Genomic DNA, 24,122 nt, shown 5'->3' with positions numbered 1-24,122 from the left:
CTCAATAACCAAAAGGCCCAGGGTACTGATATTGGGCCTGTAGCATGCTGGGATGAAGGACTATCAAGTTTGTTCAACTGAATGACCTTGACCAACTTTCAAGGTCACAGGGGTCAAATGTCGTAAAATCTTCAAGCGACTTCTTTTCAATAAGCAAAAGGGCCAGGGTACTGAAATTGGGCCTGTAGCATGCTGGGATGAAGGATTACCATGTTAGTTCAAATGAATGACCTTGATCCACTTTCAACCTAATGTCCTTGTTCGACAATCAAGGTCAGAGGCGTCATATGTTTAAATCTTTTAATAGGTTCTTATGAAATCTTAAGATTACAAGTGTTAGATTAATAACAGGTGAGCGATACAGGCCCATTGGGCCTCTTGTTTTCCATTTGCATTTCTTCTGATTCAGTTGAAAAAAAACCATGTTATAAACATTGTATTATTAGCTTCATTGTGATTTTGGCCGTCGTTTAAGTTTCAATTTTTATACCACTTGATGTTTTGGAAACTTAAAAAAGTAGAGTAGTTCTAAATATTATGAAATAACAGACACATTAGGCCAAAACAACTACTTGTGTTTCTACTATCATCCGCAGAAAAAATAGGATAGGTAAATATTAGCTAGGCATTTTTTTTTAATTTGAAAAATATCTTTACTGTGCTCAATCTGATTAAAATCATCTGTTACATGGCTCCACCTGAACATCTGAATGTGCTGCGGTCAGGGTCACGTTCAAGTGACCTTTAGATGAACCAATCAGAGGCGCGCTGGCAAAGGTTTGCCAGCAAATCGGAATATCATGGTCGATAGATAAATAGCGAGGGGTATCGAACAGATTAGTTTTCCAAAACAAATATGGCGGCGGGAACTGACGTTTTTACGACGCCAAGGAAAACGTACCCATTGGGGAATAATTGCGTAGGCAACACTGCCATACAGTCTTTCTTCTCTAATAAAGCTAAAGCACACTCAGATGTTCAGGCGTAGTTCGAAGTTAACGAAGCCATGTTCTGACTTTCAATGTGCATATACAAACTTAAGGGTATTGTAGACACACAAATCTAGGATAGGTCGGGTTAGCCACAGGTGCCGGACACACCAATAAGTAATGTGTGTATAATATATAATATAGTTTATACACATCATATTACTATTAGTGTGTCCATGCAGTATCTGTGGAGTTAGCAGAAACACAATATTTGTTTTAATTGGCCTTATTTAATGATCATTAATAGGTCACACAGGGCTCGGTTTCCAATTCAGAAACCTGTTAAAACAGGAATCAGTTATAACTTAAAAGATAGAATAATTCTTTGCAGAAAAAATAGAAATATAATTATTTTTTTAACCTTTTCTGAGTTGTACAATTTTAAAGTATCTTCTGTCTGAAATCTGAACATAACTTGGTTTATGATAAAAGGTGTAAAAAAAATCTCATACTGGGGAAAAGTTTTTCTATATAGTCCAAAACTACAGATAAAATCCTTAAGCTCTTACAGATATAACAATATTTATTTTATGTCAATTTTGCAAAACATTCAACATAAGCTACAAAGAGCATGTATTTGGACAAAACATGAGTATAATAACAGAGACCAAAACATTATAACATGAAAAAATTAAAAAAAATAATTAATGTACTGTACTGTTAACAAAGAGAAAGAGTTTATCCCTTTGAAAGCATTTTGCACATGATAGGCACATTGCACACGGTAAGCACATCAGCACATTAAGCACATTTGGGTACAGCACATAAAAAACAAAGCCATCACATGGAAAGCTTATTAGCTCATAGTAGGCACATTTGCACACTAGAAGCAAAACAAAGGAGTGCAACAGACATCTCCATGTTTCCTGGTTAATTTTTTTTCTTTCTGGAAACTACCAGGGGAGATTGATGTTCTGCTTCATATCTAAGTGCGTGTGTTTAAACTGTCCTCTTCTTTTACTGGCTGAAGAAAATATATCCCTCTTTTTCAATTGTTTCAACTTTATCAGGCTTTTCAATTCGTGTTTATGTTTAAACAATCTAAGAAACCAGTTAATGTGTCTTAAGCCCCAATGAGATGTGCTGTTATAAGTTGATTTTTATGTTTATTTTGTTTATTAGGTTACCTGACCATAGGTCATGGTAACCTATTGTGATAGCCTTTTGTCCGTCGTCGTCCGTCGTCTGTCGTGCGTTAACTTTTCCTTGTGAACACGATAACTTAAGTAAATGTTAACCGAGTTTGATGAAATTCTGTCTGCATCCATATATCAATAAGATCTCAAACGAGTTCGAAAATGGGAATTATTCGACAGTAACTTACAGACTTATTGCCCTTTGTAATATTATTATTATTGGACCTTGTGAACACGATAACTTGAGTAAATGATAACCGAGTTTGATGAAACTTTGTAGGCAGCCATATATCAATAAGATCTCGGACAAGTTTGAAAATGGGAATTATTCGACAATAACATACAGAGTTATTGCCCTTTGTAATAATATTATTATTGGACCTTGTGAACACAATTACTTGATTAAATGTTAACCGAGTTTGAAATAACTTTGTAGGCAGCCATATATCAATAAGATCTCGGATGAGTTCGAAAATGGGAATTATTCGACAGTAATTTACAGAGTTATTGCCCTTTGTTATATTATTATTATTGGACCTTGTGAACACGATTTCTTGATTAAATGTTAACCGAGTTTTCTGAAACTTTGTAGGCAGCCATATATCAATAAGATCTCGGACGAGTTCGAAAATGGGAATTATTCGACAGTAACTCACACAGTTATTGCCCTTTGTAATAATATTATCATTGGACCTTGTGAATATGATAACTTAAGTAATCATCAACCAAGTTTGATGAAACTTTGTATGCGGCCTTTTATCAATAAGATCTCGGATGAGTTGGAAAATGGGAATTATTCGGCAGTAACTTACAGAGTTATTGCCCTTTGTAATAATATTATTACACTATTTTGTATTGGACTATGTGTTCACGATAACTTGAGTAAATATCAACCAAGTTTGATGAAACTCTGTATGTAGCCTTATATCAATAAGATCTCGGATGAGTTGACAACGGTAATTATTTGACATTAACCTGCAGAGTTATTGCCCTTTGTCATTATATTATTATTTTTCCCTGTGAAGATGATAACTCGAGTAAATGTTAACAAAGATTGATGAAACTTTGTATGCAGCCTTTATCAAAAAGATCTCGCACAAGTTCACAAACACAAATTATTCGTCTTTAACTTGCAGAGTTATTGCCCTTTGTCATTATATTATTATTTGTCACTGTGAAGATGATAACTTAACTAAATGTTTGCCAAGATTGATGAAACTTTGTGTGCGTCCCTAGATCAAGGTCACTTTTTAGATATAGAAAATCAACCGATTCCTTATAAGTTTTCAAGCATATGAATTGATTTTCAGTAATGGCTAAGGTCTTCATGTTATTAGGGCCTCGCACATTAGTGCAGATTCCCTATAGTAATCACAGTGTTTGTCTGTCAGCACTTTCTTTTCCAGAGAATATCTCTGACACCAGAAGGCACAACTTTCTGAAACTTAACATGGTGATACACTGTCATGTGCAGATGTGCAATAGAGGTTGAAAATATTCTAAGGTCAAGGTAACTGTTACTAAAAATAAATCTGTCCATCAACTTTTGCACCATTTCACTGGTGATTGGCGAAAATTTTGTTATTACATGAAGCAAAGTTGATGAGAATTATACAAGGAGTCGACACACCAAAGGTCAAGGTCACTTAGTAAAAAGTCTAGGTCAAACTTTATATCATTTTACTGATGAATTCTTAGTTCTGAGCATCAGGTTTTGCATTTCTTCAATAATGAACATTTTATGACATTATGAAGCAAAGTTGGTCAGAATTAAACAAATGTCAGTCACCGAGTAAAAGGTCAAACTTCATATCTTTTCACTGATGAATAACAAAGAATCAACTGACCAAAGGGAATTTAGTGTTGTGTTGCTTTGCATAATTGTGAATATCAAAGAACACATAAATTTAATCGAGAGGGTAGGGGGGTACATGTATATCTTACAGACATTTTCTAGTCTTTAGAATTTCACTTCTAAACTGGACGTGATGTTGATTGACATTACACAAGAATAGATTTAAATTCATGTGGTACACCTTTTTTTTCATTCATGACACATTTTTGCTACTAACAGGGTGCTATTAAAATTTTGTGCCTTATTTAATAAATCATTGATTTACGCTTTTACTTGTTTCTTTTAACCAAGAACAGAAGACATACAGTTACCAAGTTTGTTCAAAACAGACCCCTTGGGTCAAAATTGGAGTCACACCCATTTATTTCATTTATCTTGTTCACAGGGTCCAACAATAATAGAATTACCAAGGGGAATAACTATGTTAGTTATGGTCACATTGGTCCGGTATTCAAACTCATTCAAGATCTCATTGATACAAAGCTGCATACAAAGTTTCATCATAATCGGTTCACATTTACTGAAGTTATTGTGTTCACAAGGAAAAATTAATGGACGATGCAGCAAAGTCACTCGGACTGACGAAAAGTATGAATTGGCCCCTGGATGACAGTCCTAATTTGAATCGGATGTCAGGTGACCGTTAAGGCCCATGGGCCTCTTGTATTTAGTTCTGCTACCAAAGAGATTGACTTACTGAAATGTTTGTGAACCATTTTAATGAATTCCTTATCTTTAATGCCTTATTTCTCACTGTACAAGCTCATCATACTGCTATGCCTCCTATTTCTTTTGAATATTGTCTCTAAACATTATTATTGCTGGTGCAGAAATTATATAGTGACTATATTCTATTTTAGGGGAAAAGCAATCAATATTACAACAGACAGGGATGGTTATTGATGGGAGGAAGGAGGATGAGAAATAGGAACTGAACCCCCTCTCTCATACCTTTGAGGACTTCATGAACTTTTTCAGAAGGCTGCAAGAACTGTACCAACAGTGACATGACAGTTTTAGGTCACCTGAGACAAAGTGGCCGGTTTGGTCCCCAGCCCCCAGGGGCCTGAGGGGCGGGGCCAAAAAGGGTCAAATTGACTAAAATTTCAAAAATCTTCTTCTCAAGACCTAGACATGGTAGAATCAAATACTCTCCATAGATGGAAGGGTCTTAAGGTGCTTTACCAAAATTGTGAATTTCTTGATCTTGGGGTCTCGCATTTTCCCCTTGGGAGGGGGTAAACTTAACTATAGTTTATATAGGGAAATCACATTTTGGACCAACATTTGTTTAATTTCCATTGGAAGTAATTCAATTTAGGTTAGCATTATCAGTGTTAGTTAGCAGTTTGATGGTATGCACATATGAGCCCTGACTGACTCCCAGGGGCTGATGGGTGGGGCTAAAAAGGGTTGAATTGAAGGAAATTTCAAAAATCTCTCTTCAAGAACCAGATATGGTAAAATCATACACTCTTCATAGATGGAAGGGTCTTTAGGTGCTCTACCAAAATTGTGAATTTTATGACCCTGGGGTCTCACGTTTACCCCTGGGGAGGGGTAAACGTTACTATAGTTTATATAGGGAAATCACTTTTTGGACCAACATTTGTTTAATTTCCATTGGAAGTAATTCAATTTAGGTTAGTGCTGTCAGTATTGGGTAGCAGTTTGATGGTAAGCACGTACATATGAGCCCTCACTGATCCCCCGGGGCTGATGAGTGGGGCCAAAAAGGGTCGAATTGACTGAAATTTCGAAAATCTTCTTCTCAACACCAAGATATGGTAGAATCAAACACTCTTCATAGATGGAAGGGTCTTAAGGTTTATGTCCCTAGAGTCTCACGTTTACCCCCTGGGGAAGAGGAGGGAGGGGGGGGGGGATACTTTTAATTTTACATAACGTGATTAGAATTATAACCCTGAGTTGACAGTTTGATACTTTGAAAATTTTGAGCCAGCCCTACCTCTAAGGGCTGATTGGTGGGGCCTAAAGGAGTCAGTGTGCTAAAATTTCTTCATTTTCCTTGTTGAGAATCAGAGGTGCTAGTTTCAAACACTTTTTAGTCTTAAATCTGTATGCTAGATATTGAATAAGATGGTTTTATTGTTTTTTTGTCACTTTGAATAATATTTTTGTTCATGTTAAAAACAAAATCAACTCTCTGTATAAATATATCAGGTGACCGTTAAGGCCCATGGGCCTCTTGTTAAGTCTATCAGTTACTGTATATAGGAGGAACCTCTGACTAAATCATTTTCTCTCAGACTCATAACAGTCGAGTCCACAGATCCTTCCAACAGCGAATAGTTCAAATACTTTCCTTGCAAAATGGAGAAGTCAGTGATCTTTACTTGGGAGTGGAACAGATTGGATCTGTGATTTTTGATGCTGAAAGCCTGATGAATGTGATCGAACAGCCCCTACTGACTAAAGGCACTAATGTTGGAATCTACGTTTGTTTTGATCAATATAACACTATGGGTGCTGAGAGCAAATTTGAAAAACATTAAAAGTATCTTTTTAAAAGATAGTAATACTGGTCATTGGTTCCTACTAGTTTTTGTCCAGTGAATTAAAAGTTAACGCAAATGTTAAGCATTAAAAGAAATGTAACATCCCTGGTATACATTGTACTTTTTAGCCCACCATCAGATGATGGTGGGCTATTCAAATCACCCTGCGTCCGTGGTCCATCGTCTGTCCGTCGTCCGTCGTCCATCCTTTGTTATCACTATTTCACAAGAAGTACCAGAGGGATCTTTCTCAAATTTTATATGTAGGTTGCCCTTGGTCTTAAACCGTGCAGGGCAACTTTTGAGACTGATCGGATAAACAACATGGCCGACAGGCAGCCATCTTGGATTTTGTTAATGAAAGTTTGTTATCACTATTTCTCAAGAGGCACCAGAGGGATCTTTCTCAAATTTTATATGTAGGATCCCCTTAGTCCTAAGCTGTGCAGGGCACCTTTTGTGTCTGATCAGATTTATAACATGGCCGACAGGCAGCCATCTTGGTTTTTGATATTGAAAGTTTGTTATCGCTATTTCTCGGGAAGTACGGGAGGGATCTTTCGCAAACTTTAAATGTAGGTTTCCCTTGGACAAAGGTGGGCACCAAGGATCTCTTGTATCAATGCTTATACTCAATATCAATAAAATAAAATAAAGTTATAATGTGTTACTTGATATTTTGTTAATTTCACTCGATTTGACCGTGTCCAACTTTTGATATCAAATCTTGTGTGATATATGAGAGGAATCCCACACAAGATTGTATCTTGGCTATGTCGATGAAAGCAATTGTTTCTTAAGTTTTCAACCATATTTCTTGAAGGTCAAGTTCATACATTCCAGGTGAAGGCTACAGCTACACAACCTGTACATGTGACAGGGTAATTGTCAGTGCTTTCCTAACTAAGTATTCAAACATTTTTAGCTCACCTGGCACGAAGTGCCAAGTGAGCTTATGCCGTGGCGCGGCGTCCGTCGTCCGTCCGTCCGTCCTCGTCCGTCAACTTTTCCTTTAAACAACTTCTTCTGAAGAACGGACAGGCCTAGAGTCATGATATTTGGCTGAAAGCTTCGTTGGTAGGAGCCCTACAAAGTTTGAGAACGAAAATGACCTTGACCTGTTTTCAAGGTCACAGGGGTCAAATATGTCAAAAACTTCAAACGACTTCTTCTAAAGAACTAAAAGGTATAGAATCTTCATATTTGGCTGATGGCTTCCTGGGATAGAGCCCAACAAAGTTTGAGAATGAAAATGACCTTGACCTACTTTCAAGGTCACAGGGGTCAAATGTGTCAAACACTTCAAACGACTTCTTCTGAAGAACTGAAAGGTATAGAATCTTTATATTTGGCTGGTGGCTTCCTGGGATAGAGACCAACAAAGTTTGAGAATGAAAATTAGTTTGACCTACTTTCAAGGTCACAGGGGTCAAATATGTCAAAAACTTCAAACGACTTCTTCTGAAGAATTAAAAGGTATAGAATCTTCATATTTGGCTGATGGCTTCCTTGGATGGAGCCCAACAAAGTTTGAGAATGAAAATTACCTTGACCTTCTTTCAAGGTCACAGGGGTCAAATGTGTCAAACACTTCAAACGACTTCTTCTGAAGAACTGAAAGGTATATAATCTTTATATTTGGCTGGTGGCTTCCTGGGATAGAGCCCAACAAAGTTTGAGAATGAAAACTAGTTTGACCTACTTTCAAGGTCACAGGGGTCATATATGTCAAAAGCTTCAAATGACTTCTTCTGAAGAACTGAAAGGTATAGAATCTTTATTTTTGATTGATGGCTTCCTTGGATAGAGCCCGACAAAGTTTGAGAATGAAAATGACCTTGACCTTCTTTCAAGGTCACAGGAGTCAAATGTGTCAGACACTTCAAACGACTTCTTCTGAAGAACTGAAAGGTATATAATCTCTATATTTGGCTTGTAGCTTCCTAGGAAAGAGCCGAACAAAGTTTGAGAATGAAAATGACCTTGACCTTCTTTTAAGGTCACATGAGGCAGATATGTCAAACACTTTAAACGACTTCTTCTGAAGAACTGGTAGTTATAAAATCTTAATATTTGGCAGGTGGCTTCCTGGGAAAGAGCCAAACAAAGTTTGCGAATGAAAATGACCTTGACCTACTTTCAAGGTCACAGCGTTCAAATATGTCAAACAGTTCAAACAGCTTCTTCTGAAGAATTAAAAGGCATAAAATTATAATATTTGGCTGGTGACTTCCCGGGATAGAGCTCACCAAAGTTTGCAAATGAAAATGACCTCAACCTACTTTAGAGGTCACAGAGGTCAACAACATTTTAATGGATTTGTTCTTGAGAACTAAAAGGAATGGATTCATAAGATTTGGCTGGTAGCTTTTTGGAATAGAGCTAACCAATTTGAGAAGGAAAATGACATTGACCTACTTACAAGATCACAGGGAAAAATATGTCAAGCAACTTCTGAAGAAGAATCAAAAAGCATAGAATCTTATAATAATATTTTGCTGGTAGTTTCAACAGATGGAGCCAACAAAGTTTGCGAGGGAAATATTTTTAGTGCAATATAATATTTAATGAGAATATTTTGCTATGACTGCTTAAATATTCAGGTGAGCGATACAGGCCCTCTTGGGCCTCTTGTTTTTATAAAACTTGCTCCATCATTCTGAACATCAAATCATGCACTACAAACAAATACACATGCAACCTCAACTTTCAATAAGTCTTGTCAACATTTGTTGCACAATGGTATCGAAACCAACAATAATGACAACTGTAATAACATAGTATGTGATCTAGATGGTACATTTGCAATACTCTTTTAAAATGTATTTGAAATTGATACGTGCATCTTATTTCAAATGCTAGCCTTTGATGACGATAAAGCTTAACATATGATATACATTTTTTTTGTGAAAAATTTATGCAATGGAAACAGAGGGAAAATAATGTAACTATCTTAATCTTGTGTGTGTGTGTGGGTATGTTTGTTTATATTTTGTTTATCTTATTCAATATTGAAACATACAACAATGCATTATATTGTATTAGAGTGCTTTTTTTTATCTTATTTGTTCCTAGGAACACTGATGCAAAACAATTCCATTTTTCATAAGTAGAGACCTTTTCACTGCAGTGAATATGTGAAACACTGTTTTTAAAAGCTTTTAAATTTTTTTGACAGACTTGTAAAGGTACATTGTATGAGAAGCAGTCATCCACTTGTCTGTCCACAATTTGGTTTCACCAAGTTAATATCCTTAAATATTGTTCAGTTTTAATGAAACTTGGGTTTTTGTATAAAGACTGATGCAAAATTGAAACTTGAACATAATTAACACGTATTAAAAAGCATGCACACCCTGGTCAATATCCACACTTTACAAGATAATTTGCTTGAATATATATTGATCAATATACAAACTTAGATGACAAGTTCAAAGTTGAGTGAAAGCCATGTATAATTAATTAGCATACTGTGCTCTGATTGGTCAATGGGTTTTGCAAAGTAACTTTGTCAGATAAGGCCAGATTCTGATGAAACTTGCTTAATATCTTATTCAACAACAAAGGCAAAGTTCAAAGATGAACACAATCTGTGCACAATCTATTTAATGGTTTAAAAAATGCCAATTTCAGTTTTTAACGTTTGAGACATGGACAAAGGGAAGCAACTTCTATGCAAATGAATTATCTAAAAGGTCTAAAATAATATATTCTAGAGAACACTTGGTACGCCTCTTCTGACAAACATATAAAGATATAATGTACACACAAGAAGAATAACAGTGGTAAACTTTTACATAAAACTTTATAACAAATTTATAACAAATTTAACAGCTAATCCTTCTGTACAATGGGAACTTCGTCTTTATTTTGTTCCCCGTTCCAAAAATAATATATATATCTTAATTGGTATAACTTTTGCCTAAGCTTTCAGTACTTTGATTTCTAACGTTTGACGCAGTCCACCATTGCGAAAACATTTCGAATTGTGTACAGACTTTACCCATACCTGAATGCTAAACCTCCGAGACACACGAATGGAGCAATTTGGCCACCATGGCCGCCATTTTAAAAAACTATCTCAAACTTAAAGTCAAGTTCTGCTGGGCTGATTGAACTGAAACATGGTAGGAATGATCGACTCATGGTCCTGACAAAGTGTTGTTATTTTTCTGGTCAATCAGAAATCCAATATAGCCACCACGGACGCCATTTTGAAAAACTATTTTAAACTTAAAGTCAAGTTCTGCTGGGCTGATTGAACTGAAACATGGTAGGAATGATCGACTCATGGTCCTGACAAAGTGTTGTTATTTTTTGGGTCAATCAGAAATCCAATATGGCCACCACGGCCGCCATTTTGAAAAACTATTTCAAACTTAAAGTCAAGTTCTGCTGGGCTGATTGAACTGAAACATGGTAGGAATGATCGACTCATGGTCCTGACAAAGTGTTGTTATTTTTCGGGTCAATCAGAAATCCAATATAGCCGCCACGGCCGACATTTTGAAAAACCAATTTCTAACTTAAAGTCAAGTTCTGCTAAGCTAATTGAACTGAATCTTTGTAGGAATGATCGACTCATGGTCCTGACAAAGTGTTGTTATTTTTCGGGTCAAGCAGAAATCCAATATGGCCGCCTCTGCTTGCCATTTTGAAAAACTATTTCGAACTTAAAGTCAAGTTCTGCTAAGGTGATTGAACTGAATCTTTGTAGGAATGATCGACTCATGGTCCTGACAAAGTGTTGTTATTTTTCGGGTCAAGCAGAAATCCAATATGGCCGCCTCTTCTTGCCATTTTGAAAAACTATTTCGAACTTAAAGTCAAGTTCTGCTAAGGTGATTGAACTGAATCTTTGTAGGAATGATCGACTCATGGTGCTGACAAAGTGTTATTATTTTTCGGGTCGATCAGAAATCCAATATGGCTTACATGGCCGCCATTTTGAAAAACTATTTCAAACTTAAAGTCAAGTTCTGCTGTAGGTCACAGGACGAGATTTTTGGACACACAACAAAGATTCTGACTCCGACCGCAGTGACCGTGACGGCTGATACAGAGTAACAAGCTCCTGTAGGGACTGAGGAGCTGTTCCATTCAGTGCCTTGTATGTGTACACCAGAATTTTGTACTGCGACCTGTATCATACAGGTAACCAGTGCAACGAATAAAGCACAATTTGATATATTGGATTTCTTTGGTCTTTAATTTAATATGTAGGTTCCCCTTGGTCTGAAGTTGTGCATGTTTCCTTTGGTGAGTGATCATAAAAACAAGATGGGCACAGGGAATACTATATTGTAATGATCGGATCTATTTCTCTCACATTTAAAGAACTATACTAGTAAATATGTGAGACAGTGCATTTACTGTTTACATGACTTTATCAAACAGATAAGAGAAAAGTAGAGAAAAGATCAAACTGACTTAAACCAATATTGCAATTCCTACTCAAGTTGGACTCAATGCACCAAATGTAACCTGTTTCATTTGCCGATGAATTTGACCAGATTAACATTGCCTGTGTGTATGATTTTACGAAGGGAGATAACTATTGACATGTTTAAACAAAGATACAAGGTGATGAGATTTCACATTTTTAGTTCGGCGTCCGTCCAGCGTCTGTCCGGTGTCAACTTTTTAGGTCACCTGAGACAAAGTCTCAAGTGACCTATTGCGATCGTCTTTTGTCCGTCGTCGTCCGTCGTCCATCATCCGTTATTGATGGGAGGAAGGAGGATGAGAAATAGGAACTGAACCCCCTCTCTCATACCTTTGAGGACTTCATGAACTTTTTCAAAAGGCTGCAAGAACTGTACCAACAGTGACATGACATTGTTAGGTCACCTAAGACAAAGTCTCAAGTGACCTATTGGGATAGCCTTTTGTCAATCGTCATCCATCGTGCATCCGTAAACAATTTACATTTTCGACTTCTTCTCCAAAACCCCTGAACCAATTTCAATGAAATTTTTCAGAAACCTTCCATGGCCAAAGGTCAACCAAAATAGTTGCTGGTTTGGTCCCCGGTCCCCAGGGGCCTGAGGGGCGGGGCCAAAAAGGGTGAAATTCACTAAAATTTCAAAAATCTTCTTCTCAAGACCCAGATATGGTAGAATCAAATACTCTTCGTAGATGGAAGGGTCTTAAGGTGCTTTACCAAAATTGTGAATTTCTTGACCCTGGGGTCTCACGTTTCCCCCTGGGGAGGGGTAAATACTTAACTATAGTTTATATAGGGAAATCACATTTTGGACCAACACATTTGTTTAATTTTCATGGAAGTAATTCAATTTGGGTCAGCATTATCAGTATTGAATAGCAGTTTGATGGTATGCTCTTCTGCGATGATGCATCAGATAATTTGATATCTTATGAATTTATCAACAGAAATTGAAAACGACATTTAAAATATGATGGTCCTTTAAATACGGACTTTATTGCCGAAGGGCAAGTGAGCTTATGTTCAGGTGCGGCGTCCGTCAAGTTTTCCTTTGCACGACTTCTTCTGAAAAACGAATAGGCATAGAGCCATGATATTTGACTGAAAGCTTCGTTGGAAGGATCCTGTCAAAGTTTGAGATCAAAAATGACCTTGACTTACTTTCAAGGTCACAGGGGTCAAAAATGTCAAACGCTTCAAATGACTTCTACTGAATAATTAAAAGGTATAGAATCTTACAATTTGGCTGGTGGCTCCATGGGATAGAGCCCAACAAAGTTTGAGAATGAGAATTACCTTGACCTACTTTCAAGGTCACAGTTGTCAAATATGTCAAACACCTTATATGACTTCTTCTGAACACCTAAAAGATATAAAATCTTCATATTTGACCGGTGGCTTCCTGGGATAGAGCCTGACAAAGTTTGAGAATGAAAATGAATTTGACCTACTTTCAAGGTCACAGTTGTCAAATATGTCAAACACTTTATATGACTTCTTCTGAACACCTAAAAGATATAAAATCTTCATATTTGACCGGTGGCTTCCTGGGATAGAGCCTGACAAAGTTTGAGAATGAAAATGAATTTGACCTACTTTCAAGGTCACAGTTGTCAAATATGTCAAATGCTTTATATGACTTCTTCTGAACAACTAAAGGATATAAAATCTTCATATTTGGCTGATGGCTTCCTGGGATAGAGCCCAACAAAGTTTGCAAAAGAAAATGACCTCAACCTACTTAAAAGGTCACAGAGGTCAATAACATTTCAAAGGATTTGTTCTGAAAAACCAAAAGTATCGGATTTATAAAACTTGGCTGGTAGTTTTTTGGGAAATAACTAACAAAATTTAAGAAGGAAAATGACATTGACCTACTTTCAAGGTCACAGGGGTCAAATGTATCAAATATGTCAAACACTTCAAACAATTTCTTTTGAAGAACTGGAAGGTATAGATTCTTCGGCTGGTGGCTTCCTGGGATAGAGCCCAACAAATTTTGCAAAAGAAAATGACCTCAACCTACTTTAACGGTCACAGAGGTCAACAGCATTTCAAAGGATTTGTATGGAAGAAACGAAAGTAATTGATTCATAAGATTTGGCTGGTAGCGTTTTTGGATAGAGCTAACAAAGTTTGAGAAGGAAAATGACATTTGGCCTACTTACAAGGTCAGGGAAAAATATGTCAAACAACTTCTGAAGAAGAAACAAAAAGCATAGAATCTTAAAATGATGGTTGTTTCAACAGATGGAGCCGACAAAGTTTGCGAGGGAAATATCTGTAGTGCAATATAACATTTAATGAGAATATTTTGCTATGACTGCTGAAATATTCAGGTGAGCGAAAGAGGCCCTGTGGGCCTCTTGTTTTACATTACGTCCATATGTAGACTTGTACAAGCTCCAGAACCGGGAACAAACGATCAGAATGAACTTCACAAGTTCCAATTATTGGAAAAACACATGTTGATTGAAAATTAAGTTTGAATCTTGCTTTGGTCAATTTCATGGGGTGATAAATTGAGATGGTCTTGAAACAAATAGTTCATTAAATTTGTTTCAAGACCAACTCAATTCATAACCCCATGAAATTGACCAATTGACCAAGATTCAATCCTGAAATGAAGATGGTACACTGGTGGAATAGAGCCCAACAAAGTTTGAGAATAAAAATGAATTCGACCTACTTTCAAGATCACAGCGGTCAAATGTGTCAACACTTCAAACGACTTCTTCTGAAGAACCAAAAGATATAGAATTTTCAAATTTGGCTGGTGGCTTCCTGGGATAGAGCCCTGTAAAGTTTGCAAATGAAGATGACTTCAACCTATTTTCAAGGTCACAGCGGTCAAATATGTCAAACGCTTCAAATGACTTCTTCTGAACTGGGATAGAGCATAACAAAGTTTTAGAATGAAAATGAATTTGACCTACTTTCAAGGTCACAGTGGTTAAATATGTCAAACGCTTCAAATGACTTCTTCTGAACTGAAAGGTATAAAATCTTTATATTTAGCTGGTGGCTTCCTGGGATAGAGCCCAACAAAGTTTGCAAAAGAAAATGACCTCAACCTACTTTAAAGGTCACAGAGGTCAACAATATTTCAAAGGATTTGTCCTGAAGAACCAAAAGTAACGGATTCATAAGATTTGGCTGGTAGCTTTTTGGGAAATAGCTAACAAAATTTGAGAAGGAAAATTACATTGACCTACTTTCAAGGTCACCGGGGTTAAAGGGGTCAAATATGTCAAACACTTCAAACAAATTCTTTTGAAGAACTTGAAGGTATTGAATCTTCAAATTTGGCTGGTGGCTTCCTGGGATAGAGCCCAGCAAAGTTTGCCAAAGGAAATGACCTCAACCTACTTTAAAGGTCACAGAGGTAAACAACATTTCAAAGGATTTGTTCTGAAGAACCAAAAGTAATGGATTCATAAGATTTGGTTGGTAGCTTTTTGGGATAGAGCTAACAAAGTTTGAGAAGGAAAATGACATTGACCTTCTTAAAAGGTCAGAGGGAAAAATATGTCAAACAACTTCTGAAGAAGAACCAAAAAGCATAGAATCTTAAAATGATATTTTGCTATGACTGCTGAAATATTCAGGTGAGCGATACAGGCCCTGTGGGCCTCTTATTTTACATTACGTCCATATGTAGACTTGCACAAGCTCCAGGACCTGGAACAAACGATCAGAATGAACTTCACAAGTTCCAATTATTGGAAAAACACATGTTGATTTAAATATTAAGATTGAATCTTGCTTTGGTCGATTTCATGAGGTGATAAATTGAGTTGGTCTTGAAACAAATAGTTCATTAAATTTGTATTAAGATCAACTCAATTCATCGCCCCATGAAATTGACCATAGCAAGATTCAATCCTTAAATGAAGATGGTACAATGGTGGCAGCCATACATATAAGTTAAGTATCTAACATAGCAGTCATACATATAAGTTAAATATCTAACATAGCAGCCATACATATAAGTTAAGTATCTAACATAGCAGCCATACATGTAAGTTAAGTATCTAACATAGCAGCCATACATATAAGTTAAATATCTAACATAGCAGCTATACATATAAGTTAAGTATCTAGCATAGCAGCCATACATATAAGTTAAGTATCTAACATAGCAGCCATACATGTAAGTTAAGTATCTAGCATAGCAGCTATACATATAAGTTAAGTATCTAGCATAGCAGCCATACATATCCGTTAAGGAGTTTCCACCCTTCGTAATACACATGTTTTTCTTTTCGTATTTTCGTGTCGTCATTTCCGTATTGCGTATCGGGCATTCCATTACCGTGGTGTAAATTATAGTAACACCGGGTAAACAATAGTACACGTGCGTGACGATGATATGTCAACACCCGATATCGAGACTTAACTTGGAAATGTGTAATCACACGTACTTCAGAAATAAAGCTTATGATACAAAGACATTAATTAACTCACGGGCAAACACTGACATATGATCAGACGACTTCCAAGAAGGTCGTATATGAGGCGCATGGAATGCAGACTGATGTGTTTTGTTTACCGACCTCACCTGTACGTATCACGTGCTAACAGTAGTTCACAAGCTCTTATTCGCTACGACTTTCGTTGTCGAGCGAGTTACGCTCTGTCAGATAAAACGGTTCACAAATGCAATTACAATAACTCTGTTAAAAAGTGGTTTGTAAAATATCAAGATCCCTGTAAAATGCAAGTGCATGTGCGTGCAGGTAATAACGGCATACCATGCGATAGCCTATGGTTACTTATGTACCTGACATGTTAATATACCATGCGTAAGCAGGCTATGGAATGATGTCCAAAGTGTACATGATTGAGAGTAATTTTGTTCCATAAACAGTAAATTGACAATTAAATCTAGTAGTTTAAATTACTTCCGTCGTTTTTTGGTATAGTAAAGAAAATAAGTGTCATTGTATAAATTCTATCCCTCTGCAAAAAGTTCCGGTTTTTTTCAAGGTAGACAACTCTCATCAGGATAAAAATTATTGTAAAATGTAGAATAAATTGATTATAAAGACTTTGTGTGCAATTGGTTCAATTTTTCAGTCTTTTTGTATGAAACTATGTGTCCTGTTTACTTTTAGCTTGTATTTAGTAACTGTTATCCATACAATTTCAATAAAAAACGCTTTTTGTAACATGTTGTAGATATTTTATAATAAATAAAATATTTGTAGGGTTGATTAGCAATGTTTCTTTTCAATATTTTATTGTTGTTATAGTTTTGAACAATGCCACACGCTCAAAAAATGTAAAAGTGTTGAATTTGACAAAAAAACATTATTTCGGTATTTTTTATAAAAAAATCCCCAGGTTATCGGGATGCTTAGATTTTCATAAAATCATCTCTACATAGTGACATAACCATTATGTGAAACTTTCATTGAATTCTGCTGGCTAATTTCGAAAGGGTGGAGCCTCCTTAAGTATCTAACATAGCAGCCATACATATAAGTTAAGTATCTAACATAGCAGCCATACCTATAAGTTAAGTATCTAACATAGCAGCTATACATATAAGTTAAGTATCTAACATAGCAGCCATACAGATAAGTTAAGGATCTAACATAGCAGCCATACATGTAAGTTAAGTATCTAACATAGCAGCCATACCTATAAGTTAAGTATCTAACATAGCAGCCATACCTATAAGTCTAGTTTCTAACATAGCAGCCCTACCTATAAGTTAAGTATCTAACATAGCAGCCATACATGTAAGTTTAAAATCTAACATAGCAGCTATACATATAAGTTAAGTATCTAGCATAGCAGCCATACATATAAGTTAAGGATCTAACATAGCAGCTATACATATAAGTATCTAACATAGCAGCCATACAGAGAAGTTAAGGATCTAACATAGCAGCCATACATGTAAGTTTAAAATCTAAAATAGCAGCTATACATATAAGTTAAGTATCTAGCTTAGCAGCCATACATATAAGTTAAGTTTCTAACATAGCAGCCATACCTATAAGTCTAGTTTATAACATAGCAGCCCTACCTATAAGTGAAGTATCTAACATAGCAGCCATACAGATAAGTTAAGTATCTAACATAGCAGTCATACATATAAGTTAAGTATCTAACATAGCAGCCATACCTATAAGTAAAATATCTAACATAGCAGCTATACATATAAGTTAAGTATCTAACATAGCAGCCATACATATAAGTTAAGTATCTAACATAGCAGCCATACATGTAAGTTAAGTATCTAACATAGCAGCCATACCTATAAGTTAAATATCTAACATAGCAGCCATACCTATAAGTCTAGTATCTAACATAGCAGCCCTACCTATAAGTTAAGTATCTAACATAGCAGCTATACATATAAGTTAAGTATCTAACATAGCAGTCATACATATAAGTTAAGTATCTAACATAGCAGCTATACATATAAGTTAAGTATCTAACATAGCAGCCATACATGTAAGTCTAGTATCTAACATAGCAGCCATACATGTAAGTCTAGTATCTAACAGCAGCCATACATATAAGTTAAGTATCTAACATAGCAGCCATACATGTAAGTTTAATATCTAACATAGCAGCCATACATGTAAGTTAAGTATCTAACAGCAGCCATACATGTAAGTCTAGTATCTAACAGCAGCCATACCTATAAGTTAAGTATCTAACATAGCAGCCATACATGTAAGTCTAATATTTAACATAGCAGCCATACATATAAGTTAAGTATCTAACAGCAGCCATACATGTAAGTCTAGTATCTAACAGCAGCCATACCTATAAGTTAAGTATCTAACATAGCAGCCATACATGTAAGTCTAATATCTAACATAGCAGCCATATATGTAAGTCTAGTATCTAACAGCAGCCATACATATACGTTAAGTATCTAAGCTTTTTGTTCGACCAAATTGTTTGATGGAAAGTAAATATTCAATGTATACCAAAGTTTTTTTGTTTTTTTTTTGCAGGATAAATCTACCGTTTCTGAGTGAACATTTAAACAAATATCAGGTAAGTGTGTGCGAACAAAACAAAAATCAATTATGTAAGTAAATCTTCTGTATGAATAGACAAACAAAGTAAATAACAAGTAAGTATATTTAGCTTGGCACACTCTGACTGCATATAAATTATCATATAAAAAGGTCTCAGATGATTGATACTGGTTTCAAATATGGCGCAGTTCATGCTTCAGCGAGAAAACAGTCTGACGACATTCGTTGCTTGGTTCCTTCAACATCTAGATTCATTGACAGGTTCGGGATCCATTTAGTATTATCCTAGCAACCACAACTAACTTATAGTTTCCATTGTATACAACCCGCTTCAGTAGTGTTTTCATTGTATGTAGCATTTAAACATTGTTTTAATGTAAATATAAAAATTGACCTTCATTTTGATGGCATATATACTGAAGTATGAACACAGTTGACAATGAACATATTCTTTATGGATCCCTATAGCACACACCAAATAATATATTCACTGTCAACTGTGTTCATACTACCAAAAGCAGCTACCATATACGCCATCAAAATGAAAGTCACTTCTTATATATATGCAAATAAAGTGATTTAAGCCAAAATCAAGTACCCAGGTAGGTAAACAGAACAAAATTTCTGATGAAAACTATCCTAGCCTGTGTCTTTTAAGCTATTAAAGATATCTTGATGAAATTTGAATCAGACCTGCTTCACCAACAGGATATGACAATATGGAATGCATTCTAATTAGGTCATCGTGACATTCACCTCTAGATTTAAGTTCAAATACAGGTAAAAACATTTTCCAAAACCAATATTTCAAAAATCTTCTTCTCCAGACTCAGAGGTACTACAGTCAATTTTTCTGCATGGATGGAAAGTTCATGAGGGGGTTTATTTAAATTGTAAATTTCAGTAACCCCCGGCAATTCGTTCTCCCTTGGGGTGGGGGTAAAGTTTACTATAGTTTATATAGGGAAATAACACTTTTGGGTATACTTTGTTCATTTTCAGTAGGAAATTCTTCTTGCTTGGTGAGAATCATCCTTGGAGAAAGGGAATCAAATTGTAAAATCGGGATTCCTGATCAACCCCAGGGGCAAGGGCGGAGCGCCAAAGGGAAAGTTAACCAATATTTCAAATATCTTCATCTCCAGACTCAGCGGTACTACAATCAATTTCTCTACATGGATGGAAAGATCATGAGGGGGTTTATTTAAATTGTAAATTTCAGTATCCCCCGGCAATCTGTTCTCCCTTGGGGAGGGGGTAAAGTTTACTATAGTTTATATAGGGAAATAACACTTTTGGGTATATTTTGTTCATTTTCAGTAGGAAATTATTCTTACTTGGTGAGAATCATCCTTGGAGAAAGATGGTATCAAATTGTAAAATCGGGATTCCTATCAACCCCAGGGGCCAGGGCGGAGCCCAAGAGGGAAAGTTAACCAATATTTCAAAAATCTTCTTCTCCAGACTCAGAGATACTTCAGTTAATTTCTCTGCATAGATGAAAAGACCATCAGGGGCTTTGTTAGAATTGTAAATTTCAGTAATCCATGGCCATCCGATCTTCTTTCGGGAGGGGGTAAAATCTACTATAGTTTGTATAGGGAAATAACACTTTGCAGCAGGAAATTATTCAAACTTGGTTGGAATGATTATGATGCCAGATGACAATTAAATGGTATGAGAAAATAAGATCCTGTCCCATCCCCAGAGGCTGGTCCGGCGGCCTGCGGCCGGCACCAATATTTCACTTTAAACAACTTCTTTTTAATAACCAAAAGGCCTAGGGTGATGATGTTTGGCCAGAAGCAAACTAGGGTGAAGGGCTACCAAGTTCGTTCAAATAAATTACCTTCACCAATTTTCAAGGTCACAGGGGTCAAATATGTTAAAATCTTTATATAACTTCTTCTGAATAACCAAAATGCCTAGGGTGATGATATTTGGCCAGTAGCATGCTGGGATTGAATGAACTTCACTTAATTCAAGGTCACAGGGTCTAAAAAGAATTAAACAACTTCTTCTGAATAACCAAAAGGCCCAGAATGTTTTTATTTAGCCAGTAGCATGCTAGGATGAAGGGCTACAAAGTTTGTTCAAATGAATGACCTTGAGTTATTTTCAAGGTCACAAGGATCAAATATGATTGAATAACCAAAATTTGCAGGATAATGATATCTGGCCTGTGGCCTTGAAGGGCTACCAAGTTTGTTCAAATGAATGACCTTGACATTTATTCAAGATCACAGGGATCAAATATGTTATAAATCTTTAAACGATTTCTTCCAATAACCAAAAGGCCTAGGATGATGATATTTGGCCAGCATCATGCTTAGATGAAGGGCTACCAAGTTTGTTCAAACAAATGACCTTCACCCATTTTCAAGGTAACAGGGGTTACCCATATTAAAAACCTTTCAACAACTTATTCTCAATAACCAAAATGCCAAGGATGATGATATTTGGCCAGTAGCATGCTGGGATGAAGGGCCACCAAGTTTGTTCAATTGAATGACCTTTACTTATACAGTGGAACCCACTTATTATAATATCGGTTATTATGATATTTTTCCCAACTACCGATTTTTCCCTTCTTTAACTAAGCAAAAAAATATTGTTTATTATGATATGGTCAAAGGTAGGACCCTGCTTATAATGATATTTTTTTCTGCTGTGAATGGATTTTATAAGGTCAAAAGTCAAGTAAGTTGTCCGTGTGAAACACCTGGACAATTACGCAATAGGTTCGGCTAACTGTACATCGCCAGACGTAATCATCTGTCCACTCAAGGTAAATTTTTCACACCTCGCTTCACCCCAGTCAGTGGAAAACAATAGATCGACCATCCCTTGCCAGTCATATACATTTTAGTCTTAACAAAACATGCGGTGCAGTTAATTGCTGTCGGACTATATCAAATGAAAATAATTAGGCCTACCGAACACAAATTCCGATAAGAAAACGAGCATGCCTTTCACAAGTATTCATGGTTACTTTGACACGTCATGTGAGAAAATCATGCCGATTTCAATGAAAATACTTCTTCAGAAGGAAGACCTGTGTTTTTAATCATTTAAGCAATAGTTTCTTAATTGCAATAGAAGTTGATTTCCCCATGTCTCTGTTGAAAAAGTGTCACTTCTGGACATACCACCTTGACAGCATGGTGCCGGAAATCGATCCAAAGTTTACATTATTGTCGTAAACAACTTACAACGGCTGCTTTATTTACAAATAACACCATTTTCGTTAAATACATTATTTGATTATTGTTAAAAAGGGAATATTATGTGCTTTTAATTGTTATTGTTTCTTTGTAAGTTTATTTTATCGCACGACTTGCAAGGCATGTGATTGATACGTGATCGTAATTGACATAGAGCGGCAAAATATTTTTACGCTTACTAAACAAAATGTTACACAACTGCACATTGCAAAATAGGTAAATCCTGTCTATTTATATCACTTCTTTTATCGTTAGCTACAAGTGTAGGATGAAGTATAAAGATAGTTCTTAGGAATATGCTCAAAGTTATCTGAAAGTGAAATTAGAATTTACATACTGATCATTACGACGGCAAAACGAAAACTTCTCGAAATTTTCCAACACGCTGATATAATGAACAATGAACAAATTATTGCAATTATTAGTTGATCTTTTTGTATTTATATTTTTCGATGTTTCCACATCAAGCTATGTCTGATTGATATAGGGCATCTCACTTCCGGTTCAGACAACATAAAAACGATCGAAAACAGCTTAATCGGTTATTATGATATATCGGTTATTATGATATTTTTCTCTGGCAGATAGGATATCATAATAAGCAGGTTTCACTGTATTGAAGGTCACAGGGGTCAAATTTGTTTAAAATCTTCAAACAACTTTTTCTGAATAACTAAGAGGCCCAGAATTTTGATATTTGGATGAAGGGCTATCAAGTCATTTGAATGATCTTGACCCACTTTCAAGGTCACATTTGGTCAGATATGTAAATGACTTAATGTCATGAAACAAAAGGTCTAGGATGGTGATATTTGGCAAGTTGCATGCTGAAATGAAAGGCTTTAAAGTTTGTTCAATGTATTATGACCTTGTTTGAAAATCAAGGTCACATGGGTCAAATGATTTAAAATCTTTTAACAGGTTGTTTTGAATGACTTATAGTCATTAATACTGATATTTTGCCTGTAGCTTTATTTAAGATCACCTTTTAGGTTACAAGTGTGAGGTTAATACCAGGTGAGCAATGCAGGCCCATTGGGTCTCTTTTTTAAGTTCTTATCTTACAAGTATTGTATTTCACTTTGTTTACATGTTGTTTTCCACATTTTGTACATCTCAACAATGAAATTGAGCTACTAGTACCTAAAGGATAACTCAGGTAACTGCTAAGGCCCTTGGGCCTCTTATTTTGCTATTTGAGATAGTATAAAAAACTAGAAATATGTCAGAATGACATGAATTAGTCACCCCATCATTCTGTATGATCATTTTCCGATAAATCATTGACAAAGCTACAACGGATATATTTCCACCTGTCAATCAAAATGGTAAACAATGACCAGGTGTAAATACATACATGCTGTTCAGGTAGCCATGCCAACACATGGAATTAATAAGAAAGCATGTCGCAAATATAACGTTAGCGTTGACTGACATCTCGAATACAGGGAGATCTGTGCCGTGACACGATCACCTGGCATGGGCAGAACAGGTTATTAGCTCACCTGCCCGAAGGGCAAGTGAGCTTATGTTATGGTGCGGGGTCCGTTGTCCGTCCGTCCGTCGTCTGTCGTCCGTCGTCCGTCCATCTGGTGTCAACTTTTTTCTTTAAACAACTTCTTTTCGGTAACCAAAAGGCCTAGGAAGATGATATTTGGCCAGTAGCATGCTGGGATCAAGGGCTACCAAGTTTGTTCAAATAAATGACCTTGACACACTTTCAATGTCACAGGGGTCAAATATGTTAAAATCTTCAAACAACTTCTTCTCAATAACCAAAAGGCCCAGGGTACTGATATTGGGCCTGTAGCATGCTGGGGTGAAGGGCTACCAATTTTGTTCAAATGAATGACCTTGACCCACTTTCAAGGTCACTGGTGTCAGATGTCTTTAAAATCTTCAAACAACTTCTTCTCAATAACCAAATGGCCCAGGGTACTGATATT

General features: G+C 36.2%; 1 protein-coding gene across 3 annotated transcripts in view; it reads left to right on the top strand.

The window, feature by feature from the left end:
- LOC110442656 (synaptobrevin homolog YKT6-like) overlaps nt 1-24,122 on the top strand; it is a 105,748-nt gene that overhangs the window by 70,341 nt on the left and 11,285 nt on the right. For all 3 annotated transcript variants that reach the window (XM_021486362.1, XM_021486360.1, XM_021486361.1), the window contains exon 6: nt 18,926-18,968. In XM_021486362.1, coding sequence (XP_021342037.1) covers nt 18,926-18,968 — 43 coding nt within the window. The remainder of the gene's footprint in view (nt 1-18,925; nt 18,969-24,122) is intronic.

Source organism: Mizuhopecten yessoensis, unplaced genomic scaffold, assembly GCF_002113885.1.
Source record: "Mizuhopecten yessoensis strain PY_sf001 unplaced genomic scaffold, ASM211388v2 scaffold716287, whole genome shotgun sequence".
Classification (NCBI taxonomy): Eukaryota; Metazoa; Mollusca; class Bivalvia; order Pectinida; family Pectinidae; genus Mizuhopecten; species Mizuhopecten yessoensis.
The sequence above is the reverse complement of the archived record's forward strand: the minus strand, read 5'-3'. Positions and strand labels throughout refer to the sequence as shown.